Source organism: Cervus elaphus, chromosome 20, assembly GCF_910594005.1.
Source record: "Cervus elaphus chromosome 20, mCerEla1.1, whole genome shotgun sequence".
Taxonomy (NCBI): domain Eukaryota; kingdom Metazoa; phylum Chordata; class Mammalia; order Artiodactyla; family Cervidae; genus Cervus; species Cervus elaphus.
This window is the reverse complement of record NC_057834.1, coordinates 25,723,476-25,737,242: the sequence shown is the minus strand read 5'-3', so window position 1 is coordinate 25,737,242 and position 13,767 is coordinate 25,723,476. Positions and strand designations below refer to the sequence as shown.

The 13,767-nt window shown below is 38.9% G+C and overlaps 1 protein-coding gene across 1 annotated transcript in view; it reads right to left on the bottom strand.

Annotated features, from left to right (window-relative positions):
- The window catches only part of LOC122678315 (alpha-1,6-mannosyl-glycoprotein 4-beta-N-acetylglucosaminyltransferase-like), a 54,766-nt gene that overhangs the window by 19,690 nt on the left and 21,309 nt on the right, over positions 1-13,767 (bottom strand). Inside the window, exon 2 of the mRNA XM_043878951.1 lies at positions 134-306. Within this exon, the coding sequence (XP_043734886.1) occupies positions 134-241 (108 nt within the window). The 5' untranslated portion in view covers positions 242-306. The remainder of the gene's footprint in view (positions 1-133; positions 307-13,767) is intronic.

Genomic DNA, 13,767 nt, shown 5'->3' with positions numbered 1-13,767 from the left:
CTGACTTCTCTTTCACTTTCTTTGAGTATCTACTATTTAGTGATAATTTCACACAAATAGACACTTAATGTCCCCCTTTTTTTTCTAGTCCAGAGATTTCAACTTTGCCCCACTCATACCTTCTGGTACTCACCAAAGACAGGAAACTTGCAGTATCAAAGGGGTTTTCTCTAATAAAAAACAATATTGGGAACACCATCGCTATTGCAATAACAATGAGTATCCATACGAAATCTTTCATGGTGCCAACATGGGGAGCTTGTAAGCTGGTTCTCAATCCGTGATCCTTGGAAGTATACTTATAACCTGCAATTTACACACTATTGAGAAAAGCTTTCATTTGGTAGTGATATTTTGCTAATGAATCAAGAAAATACAGCTTACTTGTGTAATTAGCATTCTTTTTAAAAGAGAATTTTTAGGGCAGTTTTAAGTTCACAGCAAAATTGAAAAAACATGCAGAGATTTTCCATTTACTCCCTTGCCCCTACATATGCATCATCAACACCACTCCCCAGAGTGATGCATTTGTTACAATTGATGAATCCACATTGGCACATCATTATTACTCAAAGTCCACAGTTTACAGTAAGGTTCATTCTTGGTGTTGTACATTCTATGGTTTTAGACAAATGTATAAATGACATGTATCTACCATTTTAATATCATACAGAGTATTTTCACTGCCCTAGAAATCCTCTGTAATCTACCTATTCATTCTTTTACCCACTACCCAATCCCCACTTATGCTTTAACTGTCTCCATAGTTTTTCTTTTTCCAGAAAGTTGGGATTACACAGTGTGTAGTCTTTCCATATTGAATTCTTTCAATTGGTAATATGTGTTTAAGGTACCTCCATTTCTTTTCATTACTTCATAGCCTATTTCTTTTTAGCACTGAATAATATTCCATAATCTGGATTACCACTGTCTATCCTTTCACTTGTTGAAGGACATCGTGGTTGCTTCCAAGTTTCAGCAATTATGACTGGCTGCTATAAAGATCTGTATGCAGGCTTTTGTGTGGACATAAATTTTCAACTCTTTTGGGCAAACATTAAGGAGCACAATTGCTGGATCATATGGTAAGAGTAAGTTTAGTTTCATAAGAAACAGCTAATCTGTCTTCCAAAGTTGTTATACCATTTTGCATTCCCTTTAGCAGTGTATGAGAATTTCTGTTGCTCCACATCTTTGCCAGCATTCATTGTCAGAGTTCTGGATTTTGGCCATTCTAATAGATGTGTAGTGGTGTTTCTTATTGCTGTTTTAATTTGCATTTCCTTATTGACATATGATGTGGAGTATCTTTTCATATGCTTACTTGCTATCTGCTATCTGTATGTCCTCTTCAGTTAGACGTCTGTTAAGGTCTTTAGCTCATTTGTTAATTGGATGGCAAAAACCATCACAATATTGTAAAGTAATTATTCTCCAATTAAGACAAGTTAATTTTTTAAAAAGGAATGGTAAAAATAGACATTCTCACTTTGTACCTAATTTTAGTGGGAAAACTGAGTTTCTCTTTGTTAACTATGATTTAACTGTGGGTATTTCATAGTCTTTATTAAACTGAGAAAGTTTCCACATATATTTTTTCTTCCCCTCTATTCTTCATTTATTGATAGATTTTATCATGAATGGGTATTGGATTTTGTCATATGCTTTTACTGCAATTATTGATAATATCATGCGATTTTTCTTTTTTAGTCTGTTGAATGTGATGGATTATATTAATGATTTGAGAACATTAGCGCAGCTTTAAATGTCTGGGGTAAATCCTACCTGGTTATGGGGTATAATGGTTTTTTACACTGCTGGGTTCAAATTGCCAGTGTTTTGTTGAGGAGCAATGCATCAAAGCAGGAGATATGTTGGCCTGTTGTTTTATTTTTCTGTATTGTCTTTGTCTGATTTTAGTATCAGGGTGGTATTTGCCCGACAGTAATTTTGGAAATGTTCCCTCCTCTTCTATTTTCTGGAAAAGATTGTGTAAAATTGCTGCTAATTATTTAGGTAATTAATAAGAATTAGGTAGAATTCACCAATGAACCCACTTGGGCCTGGTGCTTTTTGTTTTGGAAAGTTATTCATTATTAATTCAATTTCTTTAATAGAATAGGCCTATTCAGAGTCTGTCTATTCTTGTATGAGTTTTGGCTGATTGTGTCTTTCAAGAAGTTTGTTTCTTGTAGGTTATCAAATTTGTGGACGTAGAGTTGTTCATAATATTATTATTCTCTTAATTTTCATGGGATCTGTAGTGATATTCCCTCTTTCATTTCTGATATTATTAATATTTTGTATCATTTTTGTTATTTCTTAGTCTAGAGGCTTATTGATTGTATTGATCTTTTCAAGGAAACAGCTTTTGATTTCATTGATTCTTCTCTATTGATTTTCCACTTTCAATTTCATTGATTCTGCTTAATTCTTAGCTCTTTCTGTTCTATTTACTTTGGATTTAGCTTTCTCATCTCTAATTTCCTAATGAAAGTAGGATTATTGATTTTTATAACTTCCTTTTTCCTAATATATGCATTCATATAAATGAATGGTATAAATTTTCCTCTAAGAACTATTTCACTGTATCCCAGAAATTTTGGTAAGTTGTGTTTTCATTTTCATTTAGTTCAAAATATTTTAAAATTTGTCTTGTGATTTCTTCTTTGACCCATGTGTTATTGAGAAGTGTTTTGTTTGGTTTGGTTTGTTTAATTTCCACATATTTTTTATTTTCTAGTTATTTTTCTGTTACTGGTTTCTGGTTGTTTGAAAGCACATATTATGTGGTTTCTACTCTTTTAGTTTGTTAAGATGTGTCTAATGGCTGAGAATTGGTGAATTACCATGTGAACTTGAAAAGAATGTGTATTCTGGTGTTGACAGATGAAATAGTCTATGGATGTCAGTTATGTCCAGTTGGTTAATATTGTTGGGTTCAACTATATCCTTACTGATTTTCTGCCTAATGAATTTGTCCATTTATGATAAAGGAGTGTTGAGGTTTTCAATGATGATAATTGATTCATCTGTTTCTCCTTTCAGTTCTCAGTTTTCACCTCATTCATTTTGACACACTTTTTAGGTGCATGTACATTAAGGATTGTTAATGTCTTCATGAAGAATTTCCCTCTTTATCATATGTAACGCTCTTTTTAAAACTCCCTGACAACTTGTCTCACTTTGAAGTCTGCTCTATCGAAATTAATATAGCTACCCCTGCTTCTTTCTTTCCCTTCCTTCCTTGCCTGCTCTTTTCCTTCCTCCCATTCTTCACCCCCTATCTTACTTTTTGCCTTTCTTTATTCCTTCCTCTAACCATTTTAACAATTTTTCAGTGTACAGTCCAGTGGTATTAAATACACTCCATTGTTGTGCAACCATCATCACCATACATCCCCATGATACTTTTCATCTTATAAAACTGAAACTCTATACTCATTAAAAAATAAGTCCCTGCTTCACTCCTCTAGCACCTTGAAACCACAATTATATTTCTTTGTTTATTATGTTTACTTCTCTAAGTATTTCATATAAATTTCATATAAATGGAATCCTACAATATTTGTCTTTTTGTTTCTGATTTGTTTCACTTGGCATAATGTAATCAAGATTTATCCAGGTTGTAGCATATTGCAGAATTTTCTTCCTTTTTAAAGACAAAAATTATTCTGTTGTATGATATACCTATTTTATTTATCTGTTCATGCATGAGTGGACATTTTGTTTCCTTGTGTTTTTCTTGTAATTTGTTGTTGTTCAGTCACTCAGTCATGTTCAACTCTTTTTGGACTGCATGGACTGCAGCACGCCAGGCTTCCTTGTCCTTCATTACCTCCTGGAATGTGCTCAAACTCACGTCCACTGAATTGGTGATGGTATCCAAACATCTTATACTCTGTCATCCTCTTCTCTTCCTGTCATCAATCTTTCCCAGCATCAGGGTTCTTTGCAATGAGTCAGCTCTTTGCATCAGGTGACCAAAGTATTGGAGTTTCAGATTCAGCATCAGTCCTTCCAATGAATATTCAAGATTGAGTTCCTTTAGCGTTGACTGGTTTGATCTCCTTACTATCCAAGGGACCCTCAAGAGTCTTCTCCAGCACCACAGTTTGAAAGCATCAATTCTTCCACTTTCAGCATTCTTTATGGTCCAAATCTCATATTCATACATGACTACCAGAAAATAAAAATAGCTTTGACTAAACAGACCTTTGTTGGCAAAGTGCTGTCTCTGCTTTTTAATACTGCTGTCTAGGTTTTTCATAGCTTTTCTTCCAAGGATTAAGTGTCTTAATTTCATGGTTGTCATCACTGTCCACAGTGATTTTGAAGCCAAAGAAAATAGTCTGTCACTGTTGCCATTTTTTTTCCATCTATTCACCATGAAGTGACGGGACTGGATGCCATGATGTTAGTTTTTTGAATGTTGTGTTTTAAGCCAGCTTTTTCACCTTCATCAAGAGGCTCTTTAGTTCCTCTTCACTTTCTGCCATTAGGGTGGTTAATCTGCATATCTGAGGTTGTTGATATTTCTCCTGGAAACTTTGATTCTAGCTTGTGAGTCATCCAGCCAGGCATTTCACATAATATGCTCTGGATATAAGTTAAATAAGCAGGGTGACAATATACAACCTTGGTGTACTCCTTTCCCAATTTGGATCCAGTCCATCATTCCACTGTGCAGTTCTAACTATTGCTTCTTGATCTGCATACAGGTTTCTCAGGAGACAGGTAACGTGGTCTGGTATTCCTATCTCTTTAAGAATTCCACAGTTGGTTGTGATCCACATAGTCAAAGTCTTCAGCGTAGTCAATGAAGCAGAATTAGATGCTTTCTGGAATTCCCTTGCTTTTTCTATGATCCAACGGATGTTGGCAATTAGACCTCTGGTTCCTCTGCCTTTTGTAAATTCAGCATGTACACCTAGAAGTTCCCAGCTCATGTACTGTTGAAGCCTAGCTTGAAGGATTTTGAGCATTACCTACCTTGCTAGCATGTGAAATGAGTGCAGTTGTGTAGTAGTTTGAACATTCTTTGGCATTTCCCTTCTTTGGGATTGGAATGAAAACTGACCCTTTTCAGTCCTGTGGCCACTGTTTAGTTTTCCAAATTTTCCTGTATATTATCTTCCATTTTTTATTCATTTTTGATTGGAGGATAATTGTTTTACAATATTGTATTAATTTCTGCTATACAGCAACATAAATCAGCCATAGGTATATGTGTCCCCTCCCTCTTGAACCTCCCTCCAAAATCCACCCCATCCCACTTCTCTACATTGTTGCAGAGCACCAGATTTGAGCTCCCTGTGTCATATAGCACCTTCCCATTAGCTATCTATTTTCAATATGGTAATGTATCTGTTTCAATGTTCCTCTTGCAATTGGTCCCTCCCTCACCTTTCACAACTATGTCCATAAATCTGTTCTCTATATCTGTGTCTCCATTGCTGCCCTGCAAATAGGTTCAGTAGTATAATATTTCTAGATTTCATATATATGCATTCCTATGTTCAGTCACTACATCATGTCCAATGTGACTCCATGATAGGGATATCTGTGTATTGATTTTATGTCCTGTGAATTTACTATATTCATTTGTTAGCTCTAGCAATTTTCTAATTGCACATTTAGAATTTTCTATATCTAGAATCATGTCATCTGCAAACAGTGAGGGCTTTCCTTCTTCTTTTCCAAACTATTTTCATTTTTTGGTTTATCTTCTCTAATTGTTGTAGCTAGGACTTCCAAAACTGTGTGGAATAATGTTGGCAGCATGCCAGGCTTCTCTGTCCATTATTTCCCAGATTCAAGTCCATTGAGCCAGTGATACTATCTAACCATCTTATCCTCTATTCCTCCTTCTCCTTTTGTTTTCAGTTGTTCCCAGAATCAAGGTCTTTTCCACTGAGTCAGCTCTTTGCATCAGGGAACCAAAGTATTGGAGCTTCAGTTTCAACATCAGCCCTTCCAATGAATATTCAAAGTTGATTTTCTTTAGAATTGACTGGTTTGATCTCCTTGCTGTTCAAGGGGCTCTCAAGAGTCTTTTCTAGCACCCCAATTTGAAGCATAAGTTCTTTGGCATTCAGCCTTCTTTATGATCTGACACTCTTTGTGACTTCATGAACTGCAGCCTTCCAGGCTTATCAATCCATGGAATTCTCCAGGCCAGAATACTGGAGTGGGTAGCCTTTCCCTTCTCAAGGAGATCTTCCCAACCCAGAGATCGAACCCAGGTCTACTGCATTGCAGGTGCATTCTTTACCATGTAAGCCAAAAGGGAAACCCCACATGCATACAGGACTACTGTAAAAATTATAGCTTTGACTAAAATGGACCTTTGTCAGCAAAGTGATGTTTTTGCTTTTAAACATAGTGTCTAGGTTCATAGTAGCTTTTCTTTCAAGGAGCAAGCCTCTTTTAATTTCATGGTTGCAGTTGCCATCCACAGTGATTTTGGAACCCAAGAAAATAAAGTCTATCACTGTTTCCACATTTTCCCGATCTATTTGCTATGAAGTGATGGGACGACATGTGATGATCTTGGTTTTTTGAATAATGAGTCATAAGGCAGCATTAGTATATGATATTTGGTTTTTCTCTTTTCTCTTTTACTTCACACTGTATAATATATGCTCTAGGTCCAGCCACCTTATTAAAACTGACTTAAATGCACTCCATTGTATGGCTCAGTAATATTCCATTATATTTATGTACCACAATTTGTTATCCATATGGGCTTCCCTTGCAGCTCAGCTGGTAAAGAATCTGCCTGCAATGCAGGAGAGCCTGGTTCGATTCCTGGGTCAGGAAGATCCCTTGGAAAGGGGATAGTCTACCCACTCCAGTATTTTTGGGCTTCCCTGGTGGCTCAGATGGTAAAGAATGGCTGCAATGTGGGAGACCTGGGTTCGATCCCTGGGTTGGGAAGATCTTCTGGGGGAGGGTATGGCAATCCACTCCAGTATTCTTGCCTGGAGAATCCTCATGAACAGAAAAGCCTGGAGGGCTACAGTCAATGGGGTCACAAAGAGCCAGACAAGACTGAGCGACTAAGCATAATATCTGTTAGTAGACATCTAGGTTGTTTCCATGTCCTAGCTATTGTAAATAGTTCTGTGATTAACATTGGGTTACATGTGTCTTTTTCAATTGTTGTTTTCTTGTGGTGTATGTTCACTAGTGGTAATTTTGAGTCACATGGTAGTTTTATTCCTAATTTTTTAAGGAATCTCCATAGTTAACTCCATGTTGGCTATATCAATTTACATTCCTACCAACAAAATAAGAAGTTTCCCCTTTCTCTACACTTTCTCAAGCATTTATAGCTTGTAATTTTCTTGATGATAGTCATTCTGACTGGTGTAAGGTGATAACCTCATTGTACTTTAGATTTGCATTTATCTAATAATGAGTGAAGTTGAGCATCTTTTCATGTGATTATTAGCCATCTGCATGCCTTCTTTGGAAAAATGTTTGTTTAGGTCTTCTGTCCACATTTTGATTGGGTTATTAGTATTCCTGGTATTGGGTTGTGCGAGCTCCTTGTGTATTTTGGAGATTAATCCTTTGTCAATTGTTTCATTTACTATTATTTTCTCCAACTCTGAAGGTTGTCTTTTCAACTTATTTATCATTTCCTTTGCTGTGGGAAAGCTTTTAAGTTTAATTGCAAGTGTCAGACATTTTTTATCTCTCCCTTAAGTGGCAGGAGGAAGCAAACTCTCTATGGAAATTTTTTTAAGCTAAGGTAATGAAACTATGTATTTGCATTGGAATTTGCCTTTCTTCCAAATGCTTCCACCCAAGACTCACGTTTTTTTTTTTTTTCTCAAACCTTGGGCTGATAGTAGCTCAATAAACCAGTACTCATGTCAATTATTTTATGGTTGGGGGATGACACATCTCATGCCACCATATCTCAAAACTGCATATTGTGGGAGAGGGGCCTGGTGAAACTCCGTCAGCCTTGAGGTGTCTCTCTTATCTGACTAATGGCTTTCTAACAGACATAAGACAGCTTGCTAAAGCTAGCTTGGGGGCACTCTCTGTCCCCCTTCTGATGTCTGTCAGAAGCTTTCTCTGTGCCTTTCTCTTTAGTGAAACTCAGCTCCTGAGTGATCAAGCCTGGCCCCTGGTCCCAGAGCTAAATCTTCTTCTTCAGAGATCACGAATTTGACACCATTCACTGTAAGCTTTCATCTTGGGGCCTCATCCGGGATCTTCAGGACAAGGTAAGAGCACTCGGAGCTGTAGCCTCTTTGCTTTCTCAGTATACGTGCTTTCTGCTTTACTTCACTAACTCTAAGGTGTGCTTGTGTGAATAAATGACACATTGCATGAAGCAAGTGATGAGCCCTGCTTTGTGGTTTTGAGGTGCCTCATAATGACTGAAGTTTATACCGACTTGCCAATGCCAAGAGACACCCAACCTCCCTGCGAAGGGAGCAGCCAGAAATGGGCAAATCATGTGGACCAAACTTTCTTTTCTCGGCCACATTTTCCTGGTCTCTTTGACCATTTCATAACTGCGTGGGGAGTTAGAACTACTAACCTAATCTGTCAGACCATAGGCTTTCAAGGGACTTGTGGTCTATGCTGTTACTGTGTACTGTTACTTAGGTCCCAGTCTTAGACTGGTACTCAGGAAGTGCCTAGCCTCACTGGGAGTTGCAAGTTCAGAAGCTAGATGGAGGTCTAGCTCCAAAAGCATCTCTCAGGTTAAAAGTGACTCAGAAAGAAAGTACAGCAGGCATCTTCCTTTGGTAGCGCTAGCTTTTAGTGAACCAGAGGAGGCTCTCTGGTGGCTTTTGTCCCAAATCCTCAGATATTCTTTCTGTGGAATCTGTGGGGATGACCTGGAAGGACTGGCCCTAATAACTCAAGGACAAAAATCACTTTTTCCTCACTGGCCAGCCTGTCACCGCCTCTTTTGCTATCGCTTATACTGGTGTGGTGTTGCTTGGAATGAACATCTTGGTTTTATGTTCATACCAGTCTTATTGTGGTCAGGAATATACTGAGGGTAGTGCACAGGCACTCAGGTGATAAATGCTTCCCACAGCAGTCTTAGCTTGGGAGGCGCTCCAGAAGGTTACTCTGATTGCACCCTGGGTGGCATCAGAGGCCAGGAAGGTTTTTAATACTGAGGAACTGGACACTAGCCTGGGACGCCATCAGGTCTACCCTTGCTGCATCTCCACCCCACCTCGGTGGTAGAACCAGGATGGACGAGTAAGGTGCCTGCATCGGTAAGGGACAGATTAAGTCTGACCAGGAAAGAAAAGCTTTGGTGTAAAATCTGTCTACACCCCCGTCTAGAGCAGGGGACGCCTCCAGTAGAAAGATGGTGCGGGTCGCTTTTTTCTTTCTTACAGATGGGAGCTAACAATTCCAGGCTCACTCCTTTGAAAAACTAATTCTGACAAGGGCAGAAAAGCTTCTGTGTAAAGTCTGTCTACACCCCCATCTAGAGCAGGGAGGGACACCTCCGGTAGAAAGATGGTGCTGATCGCTTTTTTCTCTCTTACAGGTTCCAGCCTCACTCGTTTGAAGTGTATCCTGGAAAAAACTGGGATAGATTTAATCTCCAGAGCTTAAAGAAGACATGCCTGATCTCCCTATGTGATACTGCATGGCCACGGTATCCACTAGAGGACAGCAAATGGTGACCAGTTGGAGGGTCTCTTAATTATAATACTGTTTTACAATTAGACTGGTTCTGTGGAAAACAAGGGAAATGGGTAGAAGTATCATATGTGTTGCCCCTTTTCTCTCTGTGAGACATGCCAGATTTATGTCCTAAGAGTATTGATTTGGATATGAAACCTTCAGCTCCCTCCTGTCCTCCTACTTTGTCTCCGTTCCCAAGGCTGCAAACTGAGCAAACTGAAAGTCAGAAGAACCTCCCCCCCCCTCCCCCGAGGAAAGGTTGCCTTGGTCTCAGTAACAACCCAAACTGAGATTCAAACTGCCCAAGTAGAGGTCCAAACAACCCCTGTCTCAGTACAGCCTCAGACTACTCTGATTTCAATAGAAACTTGAACAATCAAAGTAAGAGAAGCTCAGACAGCAAAAGCTAAGGGTGAAATGCAGGATGAGATGGAGGACAGGAGACAAACAGATAAAGAAAAAGAGGTCTCTCCAATCTATCCCTGGGATCATATGTGCTGAACAGCCAGAGAGGCTGAGGAACAGCCACACAAGCTGTTGCCTCTTCATAAAGCACCCACTGGGAGAAATAATCAGTCTATGAGAGTTAGTAAGCCCTTTTCTTATCAAGAAATACAAAGAATCAAGGAGGATCTGGGAGACTATTTAGAGGACCCAGAAAAATATATTAGAGACTTTAAGGGTGTTACTCTGCTTTATGACCTTACTTGGAAGGATGTGATATATGTCCTGGGACAGACGCTAACTCCTGACTTAAGAACTCGAGTTTTGGGGGAAGCAATTCCCTGTGGAGATGAATGGCTTGGTAATGAATCAATGGGAAAGAGGGAGGGTGAGATAACTGCCCTCCCCACTAGGAGTCAGGCGGTCCCAGCTACAGAACCAGACTGGGACTATAACACTGCTAAAGGAAGATGGGATCAGAGTCATTTTGTCAGATGTGTTCTTGAAGGACTCAGGAAAGCACGTGGCTGAGACTTTAAACTATGTCAAACTGGGGAACATAGAACAAGAGGAGAAGGAAGCTCCTGGTAAATTCCTAGATAGACTGAGGGAAGCCCTTCACAGATTCACTGAGATTGATCCCAAAGGTGAAGAGGGAAGAGTGATCTTAAAAGATAGATTTCTCACTCAGTTGGCTCCAGATATCCACCATAAGCTATTCAAACAAGCATATGGACCAAATCAGTCTTTAGGAGCCATCTGTTGCAACTGGCTCAGTCTATTATGGCAGGGAATATGAGGAAAAGAGAGAGAGGCAGCAAAAGGTGAAGGAACAGGCAGAAGCCCTTGTAATGGCTGTCAGAACCATTCTTAAATAGCCTGAGAAAAATACCCAGAGGGACCCAGGTAAAAAGGGATGGGCTTGCTATTACTGTGGGAAGAAGGGGCACCTCAAGCGGGATTGCCCTTAGGCATCTAAGCCACCCCTGGCTCCATGTCCAGTCTGCAAGGGAGCACACTGGAGGAGAGACTTCCCCCAGAGGCATAGGTTTCAGGGGTTGGACTCTCAAGACAATCAGAACTGAAAGTGCCCAGGGGTCCCCACACAAGCTCCCATCCTAATTACACCTGAGGAACCCCAGGTATTAATAATTGTGGGGGGGCACTCTCCATCCCCCTTCTGATGTCTGTGTCAGAAGCTTTCTCTGTCCCTTTTCATACTTTAATAAAACTCTGCTACACAAAAGCTCTTGAGTGATCAAGCCTGGTCCCTGGTCCCAAAGCTAAATCTTCTTTGGAGATCATGAATCTGACACCGTTCACCATAAGCTATCACTTCACTCTGTGAAATAGGCTCCAGTTTCATCTACCTCATTAGAACTTACCCAAATGCATTCCTCTTTATAGCTGAGTAATATTCCATTGTGTATACGTACCACAACTTCCTTATCCACTTACACTATACTGCAAAACTACAGTCATCAAGACAGTATGGTATTGACACAAAGACAGAAATATAGATCAAAGGAACAAAACAGATAGCCCAGAGATAAACCCATGCACCTATGTACAACTTATCTTTGACAAAGGAGGCAAAAGTGTACAATGAAGAAAGGACAGTCTCTTCAACAAGTGGTCCTGGGAAAACTGGTCAACCACGTGCAAAAGAATAAAATTAGAACACTTTCTAACATCATACACAAAAATAAAATAAAAATTGTTTAAAGACCTAAATGCAAGATCAGAAACTATAAAAAGGAGGACACTCTCTGACACAAATCACAGCAAGATCCTCTAACGACCCACCTCCCAGAGTAATGGAAATAAAAACAAAAATAAATAAATGGGACCTAATTAAGCTTAAAAGCTTCTGCACAATGAAGGAAACTATAAGCAATGTTACAAGACAGCCCTCAGAATAGGAGAAAATAATAGCAAAAGAAACAACTGTCAAAAAATTAATTTCCAAAATATACAAATAGCTTATGCAGCTCAATATCAGAAAAACAAACAATCTAATCAAAAAATGGGTGAAGGACCTAAACAGACATTTCTTGAAAGAAGACATACAGATGGCTAGTGAACACATGAAAAAATGCTCAACATCACTCATTATTAGAGAAATGCAAATCAAAACAACAATAAGGTATCATCTCACACTGGCCAGAATGGCCATCATCAAGAAGTCTACAAAAAATAAATGTTGGAGAGGGTGTGGAGGAAAGCACACATTCTTACACTGTTGGTGGGAGTGCAAACTATACAAACCACTATGGAGAACAGAATGTAGATCCCTTAAAAAAAAAACTAGGAATAAAACTACCTTAGGATTCAGCAAGCCCACTACTGGGCATATACCCTGAAGAAATCAGAACTAAAAAATACACATACACCCCAATATTCATCACAGCATTATTTACAATAGCAAGAACATGGAAACAACCTAGTTGTCCATCAGCAGATGAATGGCTAAGGAAGCTGTGGTACACAGACACATGGAATATTACTCAGTAATAAAAAGCAATGCATTTGAGTCAGTTCTAATGAGGTGCATGGACCTAGAGCTTATTGTACAGAGTGAAGTAAGTCAGAAAGAGAAAGACAAATATCATATATTAATGTATATATACAGAATCTAGAAAGATGGTACTTACAATCCTATGTGCAGAGTAGCAAAGGAGACACAGATGTAAAGAACAGGCTTTTGGACTCAGTAGGAGAAGAAGAGGGTGGGATGATTTGAGTGAATAGCATTGAAACATGAATATTACCATATGTAAAACAGATAACCAGTATGAGTTTGATGTATGATGCAAGGCACTCAAAGCTGCTGCTCTATGACAACCTGGAGGGATAGGGTGGGAGGGAGATGGGAGGGTGGTTCAGGATGGATGGGACACATGTATACCTATAGGTAATTCTTGTTGATATATGGCAAAAACCATCACAATATTGTAATTACCCTCCAATTAAACTAAATAAATAAATTTAAAATAATAATACTAAAAAAAAAAAAACAGGAGGACATTCAAGCCAATAAACAAAGTCATAAGAGAAAATGAACACTGAGAATCAGCCTTGCAAGAATACAAAATCAAAACCATGAGAAAAAATTGCAAGAAAGGGTCCTGGGAAAATAGGCAAATAAAATAAAATGAATTTATTTAAGAACAAGATGTTTAAAAAGGATAAACTCAATTATGAAAAATAAAAATTAAAGGATTAATATAAAAAGAATAAAAACAATATGAAAAAGAAAAAAAAGAAAGAAAAAACAGAAAATTTTATATAGAGTGGTAGTAAGAGGAATGTCCTCATGGTTCCTCTATTTTCTACTCCACACAGTGTGCTTCAGTCAATCTGCATACTCACAAAGCCCTCTAATATTTCTAGGGACATCTCTGGACCTTTTGTAGGCAGTGGAGGGTCAGCTCAGTCTCAGACCTGGCCTTATGCCAGCTAATTGTGGTGGTTTAATAGCTAAGTCGTGTCTGGCCCTTGTGACCCCATGGACTTAACCTACTAGGCTCCTCTGTCCATGGTAGGCTCCTCTCTCCGTGGAATTCTCCAGGCAAGAATACTGGAGTGGGTTACCATTCTCTCCTCCAGGGAATCTTCCTAACCCAGCGGTGAAACTTGGGT